Genomic DNA, 21,986 nt, shown 5'->3' with positions numbered 1-21,986 from the left:
GGATGCCAGCAGCAGAAGCTGCAAATAATGTTATTCTGCTAGGCCTGCTGCTCTCACTCAACTTGCCCGTATCTAGGCTTTCCATCTAACACCTCAAACACATGCTTGCTTACCCCACACTCAAAATACTTAATCATGTAATAGTTGGGTTTTCCATCTATTTTATCAAAACCATGCTCAGTTCTACCTTTGGAAGAAGGCATTGCATAACCATGGAATATTTGTGTCACGTGACTGTTTATGCCCATTTTGTATCTTGGTCCAGACTGTGTTCAAGGTATAGTAGCAGCAGGACCCAATTTCACTTCTGTGCTTTTAAATCCCCAGAGGTCCTTTCCCTCTAAAAATGATCTAAGTATCAGCACAATGGATAAGAATTCAGCACTCAATTTCTGAGGACACAGAAGGTAGTCCAGAATTATAAATTAAGGCATCGGGGACCAACTTCCGAAACAAGTCCTACACTTGCTGACTCGTAAATCTTCCCAAGTGATGCATGTTTATTCTTTCCAGCCAAGAGTTCCTTCTTCTGAAGTCAAGAAATTGAGTGATGACTCATTTTCTTATTTTCTTTTAGCTTTGCTGACTACCACAGCATTTCTCTCTGTGTGTGAAGCTTTCAAATACCTAGTTGACATTTCAAAGTAGCTTTTCATTAAATCAACCCATCATGAAAATATAAAACCTATTACAGCCTGAGATATGCAAATGATTTCTCTTCTACATTCTATATCCCGCTAACATTCACATATCGTGTGTCTACTACTACACAAAATAGAAGATGCCCTAGCGTTTACAGGATGTGCCTGGAGAGAAGGCAAAAGTAACATTTTGTTTGGGGGTGATTTGATAAAACTGGTTATGACCCTTCAGATGAACACACTTTTTTTGCTATGAACAGACTGCCTTTTTCATAGAATTATAGAGTTGGAAGGGGCCATCCAGGCCATCTAGTCCAACCCCCTGCTCAACGCAGGATCAGCCTAAAGCATCCCAAAGCATTTACCTGATGGTGGAATATCTCCTACACAAAGAGACAGCAATGCAGCTGCAGTGCTCTCCCCAGTGACTTGCCTTTGCAGGGCTGCCCACACAAGGCTGCATCCTGGCCCCTGAGGCTGGCCTCACAGGTAAGCCCTTCACCGGAGAGATCACTGAAGGAGGCCAGCTGTGGCAGAGGCAGTGTTGTCTCAGGCAGGCTACAGGGAGACACTCTGGAGACAGGTTGTGGGCAGCCAGGCCCCTCAATGAAACTCTTGCTTGCCTTGGCTGCACCTCCAGGGATTTTCCCTCCCACACTCAGCAGCAGCTTTTGCCTTCTTCAGATGCAGAGGTTGCAGGTGTTGTGCCTTTATCTTGCTGTCCATTGGGCTGCGCATGCATGTCTGGGTCCCACATACCTGAGAGGCCACCTATTGCCTTTTGCCCTCTGCAGGGCCTTACGTTCTGCGAGTGCTAATTTGTTGGCGGTCTGCAGCTCACAAGAGGTATGCCTGGCCGCGACCAGGACTTTTTCGGTCCTGGCCCCAACCTGGTAGAATGAGCTCCCAGAAGAGCTGAGGGGCTTTTACAGATCCAAAAGAGCTTTTACAGATCCACAGAGCCTACATGATGGAGCTCTTCCACCAGGCATCTGGTTGAGGCCAGGGCAACTGAGATCAGAAGCCCCTCCCTGGCATAGCCATGACAGCAGGCTCCTCATGAACATCTCCTCTGAGGCACTACTGGGAGGCTGTTGAGCATGGCGGGGGGATGAGGAGTAGAGGTTTGCCGCTTGGGAGGGAATGCTTTTAAGGGGTATTTCACTGTGGGGCTTTATCATTGTAACTCCCCACAAGCAACCTTCCTGGAAGCAGCAAGTAATAAATAAATAATAAATAATAAATAATAAATAATAAATAATAAATAATAAATAATAAATAATAAATAATAAATAATAAATAATAAATAATAAATAATAAATAAATTAAATAAATTAAATAAATTAAATAAATTAAATAAATTAAATAAATTAAATAAATTAAATAAATTAAATAAATTAAATAAATTAAATAAATTAAATAAATAAATGTAAGGGTGAATGTGTTACCACCAACCGGCTTCACATGCATTTCCCACTGTCAGAGAAAGGGTTCCTTCCTCCCCCCTCCCATTGTAAGCTACCTGGATTCCAGTGAACAGCAGGGTATAAAAATCTACTCTTCGCCTTATGTTTTAAGAGACCTAGCTTGGTGTAGTGCTTAGGAATGTGGACTTCTAATCTGGCAAGCCGGGTTTGATTTCCTGCTTCTCCCCCACATGCAACCAGCTGGGTGACCTTGGGCTCGTCACTGCACTGACAAAGCTGTTCTGATCAAGCAGTGATATCAGGGCTCTCTCAGCCTCACCCACCTCACAGGGTGTCTGTTGTGGGGAGAGGAAAGGGAAGGCGACTGTAAGCCGCTTTGAGACTCCTTCGGGTACAGAAAAGCGCCATATAAGAACCAACTCTTCTTCTTCTTGACTTCTCACTATGGACATCTGCAATCTACAATGCCAGTTATAAAGCAGACTTTGTGCTGCAGGCAAAAAAAGCTTCTGTGATATAGACAGTGAAAGCATGCTCCACACATGCCAAACAGTGAGAAGTTTGTCACACACATTCCCCTCCAGTCCCTGCCAGTTCTTAGCTAAGGGATAGACCTTGGGGAGCTCTCCCAAGTCCTGCAGAGCTCACCCTCTCTTTGCTATCCACTGGGATCACTATTTGCTGTTCATACACTTCTGATATCCCCATTCAGGCTAGTACGGGATAGTCATTGTGCTACACTTTTAGAACCAGGAAGCTGCCTGTCTTGAGCCAAACACTGCCAACATCATTTTTTCAGCAACTGGCCAGATAACCCAACACATACTGTCTGGGTGAAATCATCCTATCTATGAAATTCTCAAAGGCAAATTCCCCCCATAGAAGCGGTGGTAGCGTATCCTATCAGCTCCCTCTCCCTTCCTTCTCTTCTTTTTTCTCCCTCCCTTCTTGAGATAGTATTAGGTGGACTAAATTGGAACGATCAAATAAACAATAAATAAATAGTACATATCTTCTTGGGGCATGGCAAATATGAGGCAGATCCAAATGAGGGTGGGGGCTCTAGTATCATTGTTATTATCATGTTAAATTATTATTATTATAACGTTACTGCTGTTACTGTTACCTGTTACCATGTGTTAATTGTATCCTCCCTGTTTTCTGTAAACCGCCCTGAGCCCTCGGGGAGGGTGGTATAGAAAGAAAGAAAGAAAGAAAGAAAGAAAGAAAGAAAGAAAGAAAGAAAGAAAGAAAGAAAGAAAGAAAGAAAGAAAGAAAGAAAGAAACAAAGAAACAAAGAAACAAAGAAACAAAGAAACAAAGAAACAAAGAAACAAAGAAACAAAGAAACAAAGAAACAAACAAAGAAACAAAGAAACAAAGAAATAAATATATCTGAGATAATTTGTTAAAGAATAAGTAATAGCTACAAGACTCATGTTTTACACCTACAATATGCCAGCACAGGCACCATAAGATACAAGCAATGTACAATGGAAAGAGTCATTTTTCACCACATCTTAGGATGCCAGTGAGTAACCAGCTATGCAAACCTTGGCTAGTGTACATGAGAAACTTGCCTTAAGTTTCAGTGACCAGGGACCAATGCAGGAAGCCTTTTCCCCATGATCATGTGAGATTAGGAATGGTGCCACCAATCCTAGTTGCTGCCAGAATCTCACTCGCATGATCTCCCGTGCCTCCTTCCATACCCTTGTGATGTAATTATGCAGCACTGTCAGTCTACATAACAGAGTTCGACAACTCAAAAATAGCCAGGCCCTTCCCTCAAAGGAGTTTACAATCTCCAGTTAACATCAGATAAATGATTTGCAATTAATCAAATATTGATGAGTGGTCAGAGTCAAAATAGCTCTCTAGTCCTTCCCTGTCCATTTTCCCAATAACAACCAATAAGTAAATTTGTGTTCTTTATTTTTGTCCTTCTCTGCTTCACAGCCTCAAGTGATTTTTTTTAAAGTTTACTGTATTGCTAAAAGCTATATAATATCTTCTGTTCCCAAACAGAAATTCCAGGAGGATTAATAGTAGGCCGAAGAGAACACAGTGTACACTGCTGTATTTTATTTCATACTTTCTAATTTCTAATAGTTGGAAAGTTCCTTCTCACCATACTCTCAAACTGCTGGACCAAGACATAAGTTACCTAGGTAAATCTTCAGTGCTGCCTTCCGTAGAGAGCGTTAAAAGCAGTCATGATCTACAAATGATGAATGTAACTGAGACAACGGAGAAGTGCCTGCTCAATCACTGGTATCTAGATTCATCAACAGTTTTAAGAAAACATTAAAATCTCCTATGGATTCTGGTAACACCGATGCAGTGGGAAACTGGGAACCGCCTCAGAACTGCATAGCATTTTATGGCTATGATGATCAAATGAGAGATTCAGATTGTAATGATGAAATTCTTAATGGACTCCTTTGCAGATTTCAGCTGCATTATTTGATCTCACTGTGAGTAAAATACTAATGCTTGTAGCAAATAAATAGAAAATGGTCTTTCTCCAGCTATTTTCAGATACTGCTGGCCACACTGGGCATGCACTAAAGTTGCCAGCTGTGGGCTCGGAAATACCCAGAGATTTTGCAGATGGGGTCTGGGGAGGGCAGGGCTGGGGAGGCAAGGGATCACAGAGGGGTAGAATACCACAGAGTTCACTCTCCGAAGCAGCCATTTTCTCCCATGGAACTGATCTCTGTCATCTGGAGATCAGACTTAATTGCAGGAGATCGCCATGTGCCACCTGAAGATTGGGAACCTGAGCCTACACACGTAGCTTGATCCTATATACACTTAGTCAGGAGTGAGTCATCTTGAGTTCAATAAAGCTTGTTTCCAAGATTACAGCCTTAATGTATCAGTGGTCTGTTCTCACTGGGATGGCGACACACTTCAGGCTGCAGGAGACTGAATGCTTTCCCTTTATAGGAGCAACATAATCAAAGAGAAGGGTTGTAGTTTAGAACAGGGGTCAGTCAACCTGTGGTCCTCCAGATGTTCATGAACTACAATTCCCATGAACCCCTGCCAGCAAACGTTGGCAGGGGCTCATGGGAATTGTAGTCCATGAACATCTGGAGGACTACAGGTTGACTACCCCTGGTTTAGAAAACTAGTAATCAAGGAAGAAGGCTATCTGCAGAGTCCTTTTCTTTAAATGAGGCTTCACGTAAGTCTCCGTCTTGCAGCCTGATCCGGACACAAGATCACAACCTCAGTGGGAACTGGGCTTGCGATTATACAGGGATTTGCCATATTTCTTTATCTCTTAAAAGGATAACGGAAGCTGTTGCTCATGGACTCTTTCCTGCAGATTAGAACAAACTCATGATTTCACACAACTCCGTAAGAAGAGATTACTTGCAAGCAAAGGAGAAGGGGTAATAGCTGGTTTCGGCTTAGTCCTTTTAGTACAGTAATGGATGTAAGCTAAATTAGTACTAAATCTCTGTCTATCGCACATACAGCTCAGTTGAAAGGCTGCTGACAGACCCTGGAAAACCAAAGCAACCAAAGCAAACTGTACAGGTATGAGGGAAGAATAAATTAGTGTGCAACTGTTAATATGGAAGGAATTGGCTATTTTTGCCCAATTTGCAACTTTTCCATTTAAGCACTCAAAAATATACTCCTCCTTCAAAATGCACAGATTTCAGGATGCAATTCTTTGCACATTTAATAGAGAATACATGTCACTGAACTCAAAGGGGGCAGTTTTAATCAAGCATCGGGCTACATAGTTCTTAAATATCTGCCCTCATATTTTGCAAATAGGACACTTTTTCAAGATTTAATTCTATCTTTGATATTTATTTCTTTTAACATCAAGCTAGTCTTTCTATCTTTTCCACTAGTTCACCTTGCTGTACCCTCCCAGAGAGAGAGAGATGGAGGGAGGGAGGGAGAGAGAGAGAGAAGCTACACACAGGTTACAGCAGGGAATGAAATGACTCAGCTGTCTCTCTTCAACATCCTTGTCTCAGGATTTGCTGAAAACATTTTTAAGCATTACATTCTGGCACCACATTTCTAGGAAGCAAATCATTGCATGCTTGATGTGTTTATTTAGGCAATTTATTATTGCCCTTTCAGGTTTTTCCCCCGGATGAGAACCCAAAGTGACTTACAAGGATAACCATTCAAATAATAAACAGAGAAAATAAAAAACCCACAGAACTTCCTAGACAGGTTCTGGATCCAATGTGCTGGTACATTCAGGAGCCCCAGGCTGCAAACTCACACCCTGTATGGCTTATACCTGCAAGTGGGAAGGGAATGCTCATCGAACATTTTATAGAAGCTGGCAGCCTTGTTCCCGGATTCCCCTGCCAGCTGAACTATTATTTATTGCACGTTTGTACTGGTTATTACCATTACTTCGTTTCAGGACAAATATAAAATAATTAGATCAGACGAACCCAAATGAAGTCTGAAATCATTTTGCTCAGTCTCTTTATTGTGGATAATATACTTTTTATCACCATCAGTTATAACTCCTTGACCAGTTCTCTGCCCAAGGAATTAGCTAAACAGTTTATGATGCAAAGATCTATGCGTCTAATGTTGAATTACAACATCTGTTATTTCCCACGCTTCCCAATTATATAATACCTGCTCAAATGACTTTGCCTGGCATGGCTCAGCCCAGATCTTGCCCAGTGTTCTGTTGTGGTTCTGGGCTTACAGAATGAATATACCTTGTGCATCCTCTAAAAACCTATGCTGACTGAGGCTGGTGCTATTTATAGCAGTCGGGAGTTCAGGAAGCACAGTGAGACAGCCACATCTATGGATTTTGCCGAATTAGTCAGAATAGTAAAGGATCTCTCCAAGCTGAGCGACAGAACAACACAGCAAACAAGCGTGAACACGGCACTGCGTTGCGACAGTTATAAGGCACCAGGAGTGTTTGTGTGTCTTGAATCAAAGCTTCTAGCAGCAGCTAGCCCCCAGGGCCTTAATATTGTATGCTACTTGCACTGTCTTCCTAATGCAAACATAATTCTGCTTTATAACGTTGCTTTCCAGATTCCGCACCAGCCTGCCGTCTAATTGAGCAAGTGTAAACTCAATCCCAAAACCAAGTCCTCATTCTCCAAATCCTAAAAGACCAACACAACTTGTTGCTTCATTAGAGGTGGTCAAAACTGTGGTGCTCCAGATGTCCATGAACTACAACCACCATGAGCCCTTGCCAGCACCACCCTGGCAGCTTTTGAAACTAGGGATTAGACAAATTGGGGGAGGGGAGCAGTTTTATCAACAGCTCCAGGACACAAGAGCTACGCTGAACCTTCACGTCCCAAAGTGGCCCACAACTGAATACTACACACCAAACGGTAGAGGAGCTCCATTGCCTCATGTGCCATCTGAGGGCTTCCTGAAAACTTCCTGCTAGTTACTGAGGGCGACAGGATGCTACAGTTGATGATCCTCTAATCCAGCAGTGCTATTCCTATGATACATTTTTATATGCGGAGGTGCCTAAAAGCATACCTTTCTCTTTGCTTCCTCCTTGATATATGATTTATGAAAAACAAAGGAATACTGGGAAATCAGGTCAAATGAAGATTTCTGCCAGTCAAGCATTTTATATTGCCCTCCTCACAAACGTGGGCACAGAAGGAAATCAGCAGTGACTCTAAGGCGATGTTCAAGTACCTATGGCTGGCGAAGCCCCAGATCTGCAATGTGCACTCTGTAGCATTAGTGGAATTGATGTTGTCAGCTTTTGGGAACAGATCCCATTCCCACTCAGTGGGTGCCCACAAGATTTTATTTTTAGTTTAGGAGAAAACCACCAGGATCCATTCCAAGACAAAACCAAAAGACAACATGGGAAGGTCAAAGGACAGCCAGTGGGCAAATGCGTAAAATATCTAGCTGGAAGAAGCTCGTATTCTTTTCAGTAACAACAGGCAACTAATACAGGCATTAGGGGCCATGTGAAGTAAGAATACTAGCTTTGCTCATATGATCTGTTGGTATCATCCAAGAGCAGAGAATAATTCTTCCCTACTCTTTTAAATTAGCTCCCTGCAGCTCAAGACTGAGTTAAGAGGACAGCTACATCCTCTATGTGTCCTGGCAAAAGAGAAAGTGAGATTTAAGGATAAGAGGTATCTGTGGCCCCAGAATATAGATCAACGTAATCTTTTAATTTGGTCATGGCCTGTCCTCTCAGAGTGCTTACAGAAGAGGTGCTCAGAATGTCTCTTTTTTCTCCCTCAGCTGAGTTTCCCCTACATTTATCAACAAGATACCTGCAGCACATCTGAAAGTCAACATTACAGCTATATGCCTGCCTAATTTAAGTAAAATGATGACCTTGCACTTCCAGTGCTATGAACACATGAGGTCGCAAAGAAACAGAGTCCACAGAAGTCTTACAAGATCATTGTCTCTCCTGTACAGAAAGTGGTAGGAGTAGCACAACTGAGTGTGCAAACTCGTTAGCATTTAGAAATGCATAAGTAATTCAAGGACCACTTGTTGCACAGTATGGGGAATGTACCAGAAAAGACAAAGGTCTACAAACCAAGCAATTAAGCTGCAGGAGACAAGTGTAGCTGCCACGGAGAAAGAGAGCCACTGCCTACTCCCTTCTGCACTGGAGCACCACCTCTGTAAATGGCCACTGGGCAGTATTACAGCTAGATCCTACCCAAGGAACAGGTAACACAAGGGGCAAAAAGGTTACAATTTTGTGAAGTGCTGATTCTCTACAGCTCTTCAGTCTAAGTCACTCATTACTCAACTGTAGGGTTGTCCGCTTGTGAAATCTCAGCTTAAACTACCTGCCTGCCGACAGACTTGACTGCTTCCTGGATGGACCGTCAACCATGTGGTCATAGAAACAAGGAGCTGGTGGGGACCTCAAGGATCACCTAGGCCAACCTCCTGCACAGCGCAGGAAATTCACAAGCTCTCTCCCACTCATGCTCTATGCTCAGAGGATGGTTATACATCTCTGGCATCCAAAGCGGTGAGCAGAATTATCCTGGGCCTATAAGAAAGGGCCAAGAAAGTCCAGCACCGGTTCTGCCCTTCCTCTCACCATCTGCCTAAATGCACAGAATCAGCATTGCTGTCTAGTCTCTGCTTACAAAAGCTAAAGAAGGAGAACCTACCACCTCCTGAGGAAGTCTGTTCCATTGAGGAAGCTTATCCTAATGTTTGACCAACAACACTTTGGCCTTATTTTCAATCTCTTTGTTCTGGTTTTACCTTCTAGGGCAACAGAAGACCACATTGCTCCATCCTCTATCTAACAGCCCTTCGGATAAATGAAGATGGCTATTGTATACCCTCATTTTCACTCAGTGACCTCTTGGTTTCTCCTGTCCCTTCCTCAACACTTTGCATACATGAGTACAACCCAATAAACAGACTGTTTTTAATACAGCGTAATGGATCATTAAGTCTTAAGGAACTGTGCCACACTTCAGTAAAGTCACTTACACTTACAAATCCCCCTCCCCCAATGATCACACTCATTGCTTCGTTGCCTTAACCTGCCTTCACATACAGGCACAAATATAACAGGATTAGCTGCAGGTCAAGAGCTTCTCTGGGACAAGTCCCCCTGAAAGCCCAGGCAAGTATCTTATGCCTTCGATGCCTGTGTTAGCTGTCTCATGTTCACCAGCATTAGTGCTCATTAAATCTCCTTCCTGCCTGGTCACGGTCTTGCCATAGAAGCACAATAAAGCAGGACTGAAAGGCTGGAAATATTCCTTCCCACTCCCTATTTCTTACCTGGCCGTGTGCAGTTCTCTTTTTCAAGAGTCTCGTTATCTGAAGCCATCAATCTTCGATTCCTCCATGAGTCCCACATGACATTTTTGTCGACAACAGTTGATTCCTGACCTGCAGGAAAGACAGACACGGCGTTTGTACTGGCAAAAACTGCTGCTTATAGATATTGAGATAAACAAGTACTTTACCAGATAAGCATTAGCAGAAACTAAAGGAAAGGCTTGCATCTTCCATTGGCCTGCACAAATATAAATGGATACAAACATGTTGCTGAATAATAGCCAAATATAAACCAATGCACATGAGAAACTCCACACCCTGATTGCATGAGTGTCCAACACATGAGATGCCATCAGATATCCAATTAAACTATGGGCTTTTAAAAACATGCACAAATTGTAAAAGGATCAAGCACTAAGTGATGTGGAAGACCTCCACCTGAGATTCTGGGGAGTTGTTTCCAATCACAGTAGACAATACTGATTTTGAAGGACCAATGATCTAACTCAGTACAAGCCAAAAAAAGCAATGGGTCCAAGACAGGAAAAAGCAGCAGACTAGAGAATTATGGGAAGGACTGTCGAAAGCCCACAGGAGGACTCAAGGAGAGGAAAAGAGAATGGGCTGAAAGGAGAAATGTACGTGACCAGAAACTGAACTGGATCGGCAAGGATTTGGAAGGGAGGCAGAGGTCCCCAATATCTAACTCGTTTAAGACAGGGTTTTCCCAGATCAGAACCTCACTCCAGCAAAAACTGCTTGGCTATATCAAAAGGAAATTAGTTCAACCAATGCAGTTCTGCACAGGGTTGCCAGATAGTTTTGGAAACTCCTGGAGATTTGGGGGTGAAGCCTGGGGAGCTCAGGGACCTCATTGGGTATGATGCTACAGAGTCCATCCTCCAATGCAGGGGTAGTCAAACTGCGGCCCTCCAGATGTCCATGGACTACAATTTCCAGGAGCCCCTGCCAGTGAACGCTGGCAGGGGCTCCTGGGAATTGTAGTCCATGAACATCTGGAGGGCCGCAGTTTGGCTACCCCTGCTCCAATGCATCCATTTTCTCCAACGGAGCTGATCTCTGGAGTCTGGAGATGAGCTGGAATTCTAGGGCATCCCCAGATCCCACCTGGAGGCTGGCAGCCTTAGCAGGCTTTTGTGAGAACAGGAGGAATAATCCCCACATTTGGGGGAAGCCACTTGCAGAAATGTAACTGGCAGACTTGGTTGCAAGGAAGAAGCAAGACAGGTGCTGCAGCCAGTAATTCTGCCTGGGGTCAAGGCAATGAAAGGAAAATGTCAACAGTTAGCATCCCCCAGGGAAGGAAAATAAGGCTGAAAAGACGACTACGACATTGGCTTACTGATCAGTTCAACAGCCAGACAATCAGAGTACACAAGGAACAACTTGTACAGAACTTAACATTCGTCTCAAATTAACACTTGATGGGTTCCTGTCAAGGATGAGATTTGAGTGCAGGGCACAGGGGCATGTTAAAAGAAGAATTAAATGAAGTCAACTATCGTAATTCACTATGCAATTACATATAACTCCAGGCTAGCCCAATTTTGACAGATTTCGGGAGCTAAGCAGGATCAGCCCTGGACAGTATTTGGATGGGAGACCACCAATACCAGAGATGCTAAGCTAAGCAGAACCAGGCAATAGCAAAGCCACCTATGAACATCCCTTGTCTTGAAAATCCCACAGGTTTGTCATAAATCAGCTTTGACTAGATGGCAAAAAAGATATTACAGACACATCACCATGAATTCAGATATCTAGATTTTGTTTTCAAGGGCTTCTGCAGGAAGAATCTCTTCTTCTCAAAAGGGAAAAATAAATACGAGAACGCAAAATCCTCATAGACTAGATTCCTGTTCAGCAGCTGCTGCTGCTCATAGATCCTCCCCATAAAAAGCCATGCAGATGTTGCATTCCAACAAATGTATTTGTCCAGAGGCATTCTTGCACACAGTTGAAACAGAATAATCCTTCAGGCACTACAGGATGCTGTGTGTGCATAAATGGTATAGTGCCAGGTTGGTGTAGTAGTTAGGAGTGTGGACTTCTAATCTGGTGAGCCAGGTTTGATTCCCTGCTCCTCCACATGCAGCCAGCTGGGTGACCTTGGGCTCACCACAGCACTGATAAGGCTGTTCTGACCGAGCAGTGATATCAGGGCTCTCTCAGTCTCACCCACCTCACAGGGTGTCTGTTGTGGGGTGAAGAAAGGGAAGGCAATTGTAAGCCACTTTCAGACTTCTTCGGGTAGAGAAAAGCAGCATATAACTCATCATCATCATCATCATCATCTTCTTCTGGTTAGCGGTAGGCTCACTCACAGGCTTATTACAATTGCTAAGATAATTCCAGGTCACCTAGTCCAAGGTACTCAGAGTACTACAAGCACAGGACATTTGTACTACTCTCCCTTGATATAGGGTGCATGAAATAAATCCAAAGCGATTAGGCTACAAGTACGAATGTAAAAAAGTTTTACACGTGAAGTCATCTTGATTATTAGAGACACCTGAAAACCAACATGGACACAACTGACAAAATTTGAGAAGTGAACATGGGCCACTTATAGGGTTGTCAACCTCTAGGTGGTGGGTGGAGATCTTCCACTATTAAAACTCATCTCCAGAGATCAGTTCCCCTGGAGAAAATGGCCCCTTTGGACGACGGACTTTATGGCAGTGATAGTCAACCTGTGGTCCTCCAGATGTTCATGGACTACTATTCCCATGAGCCCCTGCCTGCAAATGCTGGCAGGGGCTCAAGGGAATTGTAGTCCATGGACATCTGGAGGACCACAGGTTGACTACCCATGCTCCATGGTATTGTACCCCATTGAAATCTGTCCCCTCCCCAAGCCCCGCCTTCTTCAGGCTCCATTTTCCTAAATCTACAGGCATTTCCCAACCCATAGCTGGCAGCCCAAACCTCTTAACAGAGGGCAGCACTCCAGCACAGGGCAAACCTCACATAGGGGAAACGTCTTTTCTGGTGTGGTAATTCTGTGAGCCATGGGAATTCTGCATGCCATTACTGAATCAGCCTCAAACAGAGAGACAGCAAATTTCCATTGGTAACCAGAATCACTTGAGCCATGACATACATACAACTGATTGAAACTATAGATTGGATTCCAGCAGCACTTTAGAGATTTTCAGGAGGTAAGTTTTTAAGAGTCAAAGCTCTCTTCAACAGATACATGATACATTTCTGACAAAAGGAGCTTATACCTCAAAAATCTTGTTGGCCTCTTAAGGTGCTACTGGATTCTAATCTAGCTGTCCTTCTGCATACAAACACTGCCACCCTCTGAAGCAGCACAACAAAATAAAATCAGAGTCCAATGGCACCTTTAAGACCAACAAAGATTTATTCAAGGCGTGAGCTTCCTCAGACGAAGAGCTCACACCTTGAATAAACCTTTGTTGGTCTTAAAGGTGCCACTGAAGAATGAAATTATGTGCAGGTTCCTCCTACAATAATCCAAGGATTGGGAAAGGCTAATTTTCAATGGGAACCAGGAACATGGTTATGTTTGCAGAATGCTAGCTTAAATTTGTTGATATGGACATAAATACATGGACATACTACTTATTATCAACTTATCATAGGAGATACTCATAACTAGTATCATTGTGAGAGTTATATATAGATTATAAACTACAAGGTCATCATGATTATAAAACGCAAGGTTATAAACCACGATGTTTCACAGGCATCGCCTGTCACTTGAACCATGCATTCATCATGGAATTTCCCTCTTTACTGTTAATAATTAATAACGTTTTACAATCCAAAGATTATCTCTTCTAATCTTCCCAATTCAGAGAAAAATAAAGATAATGACTGAACAAGGAGTTCAGAATCTAGTTCATAGGAAACAGGAAGTCAGGACTCCTATTTCAGTCAAAGGAATTAACTCGAGTTCTGTGCAAGTTAGAGAGATCTCGTTTAGTTCAGGACAGAGAGAGAGAGTGCATTTTAATAAGAGTCACTGCAGGTTTCGCCACTTGTGTTTGGGGAATTGTCATCCATGTCAAGGAGGTGGCTTTCAGACTTCCTCTCATTATCACACTACCTGAGATTTTCTTTCTCTGCTTTTTAAAGAATTATGTAACCAGTTATGCAGGTATGTATGCCCTGACCTAGATCGCCCAGGCTAGCGTGATCTGATATCAGAACCTAAGCAGGTCATTCCTAATTAGTGCTTGGATGGGAGACTGCGAAGGAAGTCCAGGGTTACTGGGCAGAGGCAAGCAATGGCAAACCAATGGCAATGGCTCTGTTTCTATGTTAGTAAATAAATATATATACCATGACCGGGATTATTATTATTATTAGATTTATTTCCCGCCTCTCCCAACAGGCTCGAGGCGGGTCACAACAACTAACCCCATTAAAATTCCCATTAAAACATCAATCTACTAACATGACGGCTAAAAATCCCATCCCTCCCCCAATTATCAAAGAGGTGAAGAGGAAAGGATGGGGGAGTAGCGTACACTGCAACTCCTGGGCGGGGGGAGCGATGTCCCTGATTCGCTGACCCCAGCCTCAACCACAGACCTGGTGGAAGAGCTCCATTTTACAGGCCCTGCGGAAAGCTGACAAATCCCGGTACAAGTTGACAGATCTTGACAGATCTCAGAAGCTAAGCAAGGTGGGCACTGGCCAGTTCTTGGATGGGAGACCACTAAGCAAGACCAGGGATGACAAACAAAGACAGGCAATGGTAAACCACCTCTGAACATCGCTTGCCTTGAATAAGAAGAATTGGTTCTTATATGCCGCTTTTGTCTACCCGAAGGAGTCTCAAAGTGGCTTACAATCTCCTTCCCTTTCCTCTCCCCACAACAGACACCCTGTGGGGTGGGTGAGGCTGAGAGAGCCCTGATATCACTGCTCGGTCAGAACAATTTTCTCAGTGCTGTGGAGAGCCCAAGGTCACCCAGCTGGCTGCATGTGGGGGAGTGCAGAATCGAACCTGGCTCGCCAGATTAGAAGTCCGCACTCCTAACCACTACACCAAACTGGCTCTCAGAAAACTTTATGGGGTCACCATAAATCAGCTGCAACCTGATATCCTTAAAAACCCCGAAACTGATTTTTAAACAAGATGCAAAACTGGAGGTGTGGTAATAATGGCACAGGTGCTTCAGATTCAAAAAGTACCCAGTATAACCAGGTTTCTCCCCCACCCCAATTCAGCCTGAATGACACAAATTTACCAAACTGGGTTTCTGAGACCTCTCCTCATAAAGGAAATAAAAGTAATATGTGACTTGAGGGCAAACTATTGCTCCATAATTAGAAACTACGTCTGTCTTCATTCTCAGTTTCTTCTGCACCAATGTACGTTTGGCTCTCAGGTATTGGGGGGGATTAGATATAAATTCTTCTTTCTGGAGGGCGGTCCATGTCTTTAGATTATAAAGGTATGGAAGGAAGTTTCTTGATTAATTGCATAGTTCAGCTTACCTTTTCTTTTCCACAGGGAAAGTGTCTGCTGAAATAATAAAATAGCTTCAACAGATCCTACTAGAGATTTCAAGCCAGAATTTCTCCCATATTTACAGGAGGTTGTCTTTGTTGATCATCCTATCTACCAATACAGAATACAGTGTCTTGTGTATTTTTTGGGGTGGGGGTGGGGGTAGGGGATATAATACCACCACTACTAAAATCTATTCTACCTTCATATTGTTTCTGAAGGTAAGAAGCTGTTTTCATCTTCTTCTTCTTGCATGACTTGGACTGTTCATATCTTAAGCATTACCAACCCCATCATAAAAATATCTAAAACTAATCAATATTGGCCTCTTAACAAGATCGCATTTTTAGAGCAGCAAGGGCAAGCAGAAAGCAGTTCTTAGTGAAACTGCAGAAGCTGTGTCCAAATCACTGCAAGTCTCTCTATTGAAAAAGCCCAGCATCCCATACTAAACAAAATTATACTTTTCCAAGCCTAATGAAGTCAATAGGCATAGAAGAGTATTAGGCTGGTTAGGATGGAATGGCACTTGTTTTCCTTTCAGAACGAGTTGCTACCTGCACTTAAGCCAAGCAAGGGTTGAGGGGTTCTGATGAGACTTTAGTATGCTGAGTTTAACAGGACCATCATTAAAATGCTAAATGTATTTTTACCCTGGAAATAAACGTAGGTTATAACATTAAGGCGCCGAGTTATAACATCTGTAATTCCCTTGTCTGAAACAGGAATGCAAAACATCTTTCTTCTTTACTAACTAGACTCAGTCTTTGCCTATATATTTCTCTAGAAGATCAAATGAGCCAAAAATGGTAAGATGGACTGCATTAACAAGACAGTGAAGGGTTAAAAATCCTCACTAGGTGGATAGAGCCAGAGCAATAGGCTGCTCTAAGGGCTCTGATAGGCCAGCAACAGCCCAGAGGGAATTGATATGTTGCTGTGTGCTGGAAAGAGCTTGCTTCTGATTCTGACAGAACCTTGGCTGACCAAATACACTAAGGAGAAACTCTGGTTAGAGAACTGAGAACTGAGTTTTCTACTGACAACTAATCCACATGGTGTCTGGACAACTAGGGTAGATATCTGGCAGTGTTTGGGCAGCAAGGTGTTAACTCACAAATCAGGCTAAATTGGAAAGAGAATTCTTCTGAGGAGGAGGATGGCTTATCTAGGAAGGGAGAAAGTGAAGGTACTGTATGAAAGAGTGCCTACTTCCTAGAATTCAAGTGGTTAGCTGTGTTGGTCTGAAGCAGAACAAATTTTGAGTCCAGTGACACCTTTAAGGCCAACAAAGTATATTTAAGGTATGAGCTTTTGTGTGCATGCATACTTCCTCAGATACATTGTATCTACTTTCTAGGAGTCAGGGGAGTTCAGGAGAAATCAAAAAAGATAAATGTGTGTGTTTTGGTTTAAAGACAATAACAAAAGCCTATGAACATCTAAAAAGTAAATAACAAAGAATGGGAAACGGGAAAATAACTGATTTGTATGAAAAACTTGATTCCTCATTCCAACTACCTTTGTAAAATAAAATCTCTGACTGCTTTGTTGTTAAGAATGCCTCAGTGCCTTTTTGATACAGGGTTATAAGACGGCTCTGAACCTTCCCTAAAGGTTCCAAGTTAAAGCCAAAAGATCTGCCAGTGACAAGGTGGGACAGTGAGCTTCAGATTCATTTATTCTTACCGTCCAGAGACCACAAAGTTCATCAGTCTGAAACAACCGCCAGTCATCGGTGTCAGGGAATCACACAACAAGGCTAGCTCAGCCCATGAGTAGAGGGGACCCTCATACCTGCTAAATCTTGTGGTTTATAATATGGTTTATAATAATAATAAGGCACAATCTCATGTGACTAATTCAGGAATTTCATATACTAATCTCTGAATGTTATGTAGCATGCCCACATCTCTGTAAGTCCATGTAAGCCTGTAAGTCTGTAAGTGCTTATGTTCTACTATCAGATATACTTCTGATTTTATGTTACCAATAAAAAAAACCTTTCTTATCTAATGCAAAGACTGCTGATGTGTAGAAACATCAGAATGATCCATCTGGACCTGAATCCTGTCACATACAGTAGCCAACCAGGTCCTCTGGAGGACAAACGACACGGCTCGAAGGAGAAGAACTGAAGAAACAAGACAAAGTCTGCATAGACTAGCGTTACAACGCCTTTAATATTCCCTTCATTTTAAGGGTTGCTGAGTAATTAAAGGGCAGCTGTAGAGAATCATCAAGCTGCCTTTTAGTTACCACGGAATGTTGAAAGGTGGTATTTTTTAAAACTGTAGCTTACCTGGGTCACCTGTCAGAAGATTGGGGGGGAGGGTGTCCCACTATCTCCTATGCCCCTTACTGGGTCTGTTAATGACTTGATGATGGAAAGTCCTGTCAAATCAAAGCCTAATTATGACAGCCCATAGAATCTTCAAGGCAAGAGGCCAACATAAGTGATTTGCTACTACCTCCTCTCCCTAACAGCCCTGGACTTCTTACGTGGTCTCCCATCAAGTACTAACCAGGGTCTTCATCAGATATCTGAAATATCCACAACCCCCAGCAACACGTGCCAGAGTAAGTCAGAGAATGTTCTTTGGCAATATTTATGAAATCATGCAAGGCAGACCATCTTGCCCCAGAAAACCTTGAGGAGGTCATTCGCTGTTTGCTGAACTATACAGTCTGGATTTCACGTTTCAAAGCTTATGAGTTAATTTGCAGGTCTGTCAGATTCTGGAGGGTGGGGAGATAATCTTTGCCTTGGGGGCATATGAATTCTGGATTAAGAGGATGCCTGAGGAAGGCTGCTGAAGGAACTTCTAATCTTGTCCAAAAATCACACATCCCATACTGAAGCTTGGCTTTTGAAGAGTTTTTTCCCCAAACATCCATTATTAGTATCATGAATTACAAGCTAAGGACAGCTGCTATTTTCTGGCCTCAGAGTCAGCTAGATCTTCTCCCATCCCTGGCAATAAGGGGACACCAAACACAATCTTCTGTTAAGGGCAAAGGAACTCTACTAGAAGAGGGATGAAACTACAAGCCACACAAGAAAGGGTGGAAGATGCTCATTTATTTAAATATCTGATTGATTTAACAAGGTTTCCTGTTGTTCTGGACTATAACAGATGCACAGGTTGTGCCCCTTTTTTGTTTCCTGCATCGGCACCAAACGGCACAAAAAAAATTGCTTGTTTTTTCTTTTCTTTTTAAATTTTGTTGGCTTGTTTGGACTAGGGGGGTGCTTCACCCAAGCCAAACCAACCAACCAATCGGAATAACAGTATTTCTAAGCCGAACCAACATTCTCCTGGTTGATTCGGCTATCAAATCGCTACAGCTAATTTTTTTTTATTTCCTTACCTTCCAGCTCTCTCTCCTCTAGGGCAAGGGTAGTCAACCTGTGGTCCTCCAAAGCTGGCAGGGGCTCATGGGAATTGTAGTCCATGAACATCTGGAGGACCACAGGTTGACCACCCCTGCTCAAGGGGTTCTCCTGGCCACTGGTCTTTCTCCCAGGCTAGCCTTGCAACAATGCCACCCTCTATTTCACTTTTACTGCAGAGATTCTTTGAGATATTCTGCAAGGCTTGTATTGCTCTGCTAGTTTTCCCCCGTAGGAAAGGATGGAGGGGCACCGTATTTGGGTGCCCATAGAAGTGGACCCACTGGTTCAATCATTTTGAAACTTGGGGGTTCTTTTCAGGAGAGGCTCTGGCAGCGACACTGCAAATTTGGTGCCTCCATCCCAACCCCCGCCCCCACCAGACAAGTGAATAAATAGGCTAGATTTCCCATTGACTTTAATGTTTCTATAGGGTATCATGGAGCTAAACAGAATCAGGAATCCCAAACCTAGCCAAATCCGAATCTCAAAATGGATATCGGAGTTCAGATGATTTGGCATATGCCAAATCAATTTGGTATATGATACAAACCTGAAAAATAAGATATATATTTTTTTGCACACCCCTAGTTTGGACTATTTTGTAATCACAGTTATAAGCCCATAGAGAGAATAAATTTTCAACTGATGGGTTTTGCACAACTCAGTCTGCAGAGGGCTTTTAGAGACCCAGCACGGTATAGTAGTTAAAAGCTGCAGACTCTAATCTGGGTCTGATTCCCCACTCCTCCTCCACCTGCAGTCAAGCTGGGTGACCTTAGCTAGTCATAGTTCTCTAAGAGCTGTTCTTTCAGAGCAGCTCTCTTAGAGCTCTCTCAGCCCCATCTGCCTCACAAGGAGTCTGATGTGGGGAGATGAAGGAAAAAGGTGTTTGTAAGTCACTGTGGGACTCCTTTGGGCAGTGAAAAGTGGGATATAAAATACAATCCTTTTTCTCTTCATAGGACAGAAATAAAGCTTATTAGATGACAATAATTTTGTGCAAAATACTTGGAACTCTGACAGCTTTACACTAGATTTATGTACTTTTTCTTATCAGGTTTTTGCCCTTGAAACACGAACCTGCCTTATACTAAGTCAGACTTTTATACTAAATCAGACCCTTTGCCTTGACCCCATCAAAGTCAGCAGCTGTCTACTCAGACCCACAGAAAATCTCAGGATTTCTAGGTCCTTTAATTAGGGAGGCTGGGGATTGAACCTCTGACCTTCCACATGCCAAGCAGCTGCTCTACCACAGAAGCCACACCCCTCCCCTTTCTCTCTACCTTTTTGAATCAAAATTCAGATGCATTCGCCAATCACTTATACCTTGTTTTTCCCAATCTAGGAAGCATATCTGTTTAGAAAGTGTACATGATGCCTCTCCAGAGAACTTCCATTAAGCACTACACCTGTGTCCCATGAAAATATACTGTTGATCCTTAAAACTGTTGCCTACACTCAAAGTCCAACTCCCTGGGGTTTACAGTGGGTTGGTTCGGAATCAATTAACGTGCAGAAGTCACATGACTTTCACACGTGACAATATACATGAGCTAGTCATTCCCCCCCCCTTGCAGAAAGGCTCTTCTCCATGGGGGGTGGCATGTATTAATGCCCTCTGAGTAATCCATTGTTTGGCATGTAACTCTAGACCTGGAAGTACCACTATGAGCCATAGGCTGGAGCCTCCACAAGCAATTCAACACTGATGCTCCATTCAGCTCAAGCCTTTCTTGAATGTATAACATGCACCCTATAAGCCACAAAAGGTCACCCCTTTGGTGGCGATTGAGAAAGGGCTGAAACATGACTGCTTTTTCTTAAGACCCAGGTATGAGAAGGAGGCATGCAGGTGTTTCTTAAGACCCAGGTATGAGAAGGAGGAATGCAGGTGTGAGAAGGAGGCATGCAGGTGGGGGCAACTGTGGCTCTGGGCAGAAACATACTTTAGGGATTGGAAAGCAAGAGATGGTTACGTCCCTCCCCCCCAGCTGTGCTCCCCAGCTGTTCTTCCCCCGCCGCCCCCCTCCCCATTCCTGCCAGCCACTCACCTGTCTTGGAAAGCAGGCTGGACATGCACCACACGAAGCCGAGAACGGCGCAGACGAAGCCCAGCTGTTGCGGCAGCATCTCCCGCCGCTTGCGAACTTTCCTCAGCGTGAAGAGGGGGGGCTTCGGCGGGACGCTCGGCTCCGCTGCTGCCGGCCCCATCTCGAGCCGGGGCTTGCGGGGCCAATCCGGAGGGCCACCCCCTTGGGCTCTGGGCTCACTCGGCAACGATCCCCGCGCAGCGCTCCATCGCCGGGCCGCCAAGGGCGGTGCGCGCCTCGCGGGAGACAGCGGCGTCCGGACCAGGGTGGGTGGCTGGGAGGGTGGGCGGCAGGCGGGCGGGCCGGGGGGCGTCAGTGGCGCCGCTGCGGGCGGGCGAGGCGCGCAGGAGCAGCAGGTGGCGAGGCGGTCCTCCCCCGCTCTCCGCTCAGGGCCAGCGCGCAAGCCCGCGCCCCGTGGCCGGGGACGGCCAACACGCGGCCCGCCTCTCCCTCGGGCACCCCCGCCGCATCCCCGGGCACGAAGCCTCCCTTCGGCGCAAGCCCGGCTCAGGAGGAGCGCGGCCGAGCAGCGCGCGGCATCCCGGGCGAAACTTTTACACCCTCCGGCCGCGCTTCTTCCCGCGGGGGCGACGAGGCGGCGGGGCTGCGGCGAGCATCGTCTCCGTCCTCAGCGCCTATGGCGAGAAGAATAATCCCCCTGGCGGCAGCGGGCTGGGACGCCGAGGGCACCGTCCGCGCTCCCCGCGCCCTTGCTGGGGAAGAAGGCAGCCGGGCCAGCCCCTGCGGAGAGTCCTGCCTGCCTGCCTGCGGGCGAGGCGAAGCGAGGCAAGGCCCTCCCTCCTGCCGCCCCCCACCCGCGCCCGGGCAACTTTCTCTCTCCAAGCACCTGAGTCTCTCCCTCTCCCCCCCAGCAGGGTAAAGCGCATGCGCCTCCCGCCGAGCACCACTTTATTCTGTGTTTTCTCGCGTCCGCTCTCCGAGGGGGGAGGGGAAGGTGTGGGATTAAACTGACCAAATTAATCTTTCCCCTTAAATGGCGCAGGAATTATCCTTTCTGCATTTAGCGCTTGGCGGGGCGGGGAGGAAGCCGGCGGGTCCATGTGCTTCGCTGCTGCGTCAGGTCACGCCCGGCCGTCGCCCGAAATGCGCCGCTGGACCGTCCGAGGCGCCAAA

At 44.7% G+C, this 21,986-nt stretch overlaps 1 protein-coding gene across 2 annotated transcripts in view; it reads right to left on the bottom strand.

Annotated features, from left to right (window-relative positions):
* SLC24A4 (solute carrier family 24 member 4) overlaps window positions 1-21,707 on the bottom strand; it is a 121,658-nt gene extending 99,951 nt beyond the window's left edge. Inside the window, exons 1-2 of one of the 2 annotated variants that reach the window (XM_077323527.1) lie at window positions 20,814-21,707; window positions 9,851-9,961 (exon numbers count right to left, since the gene is read on the bottom strand). In XM_077323527.1, the coding sequence (XP_077179642.1) occupies window positions 9,851-9,961; window positions 20,814-20,973 (271 nt within the window). In that variant the 5' untranslated portion in view covers window positions 20,974-21,707. The remainder of the gene's footprint in view (window positions 1-9,850; window positions 9,962-20,813) is intronic. The other variant, XM_077323529.1, reaches the window with a different exon arrangement.
* Window positions 21,708-21,986: the final 279 nt, after the last annotated feature.

Source organism: Paroedura picta, chromosome 2 (assembly GCF_049243985.1).
Source record: "Paroedura picta isolate Pp20150507F chromosome 2, Ppicta_v3.0, whole genome shotgun sequence".
Classification (NCBI taxonomy): domain Eukaryota; kingdom Metazoa; phylum Chordata; class Lepidosauria; order Squamata; family Gekkonidae; genus Paroedura; species Paroedura picta.
This window is presented reverse-complemented; position numbering and strand designations above follow the sequence as displayed.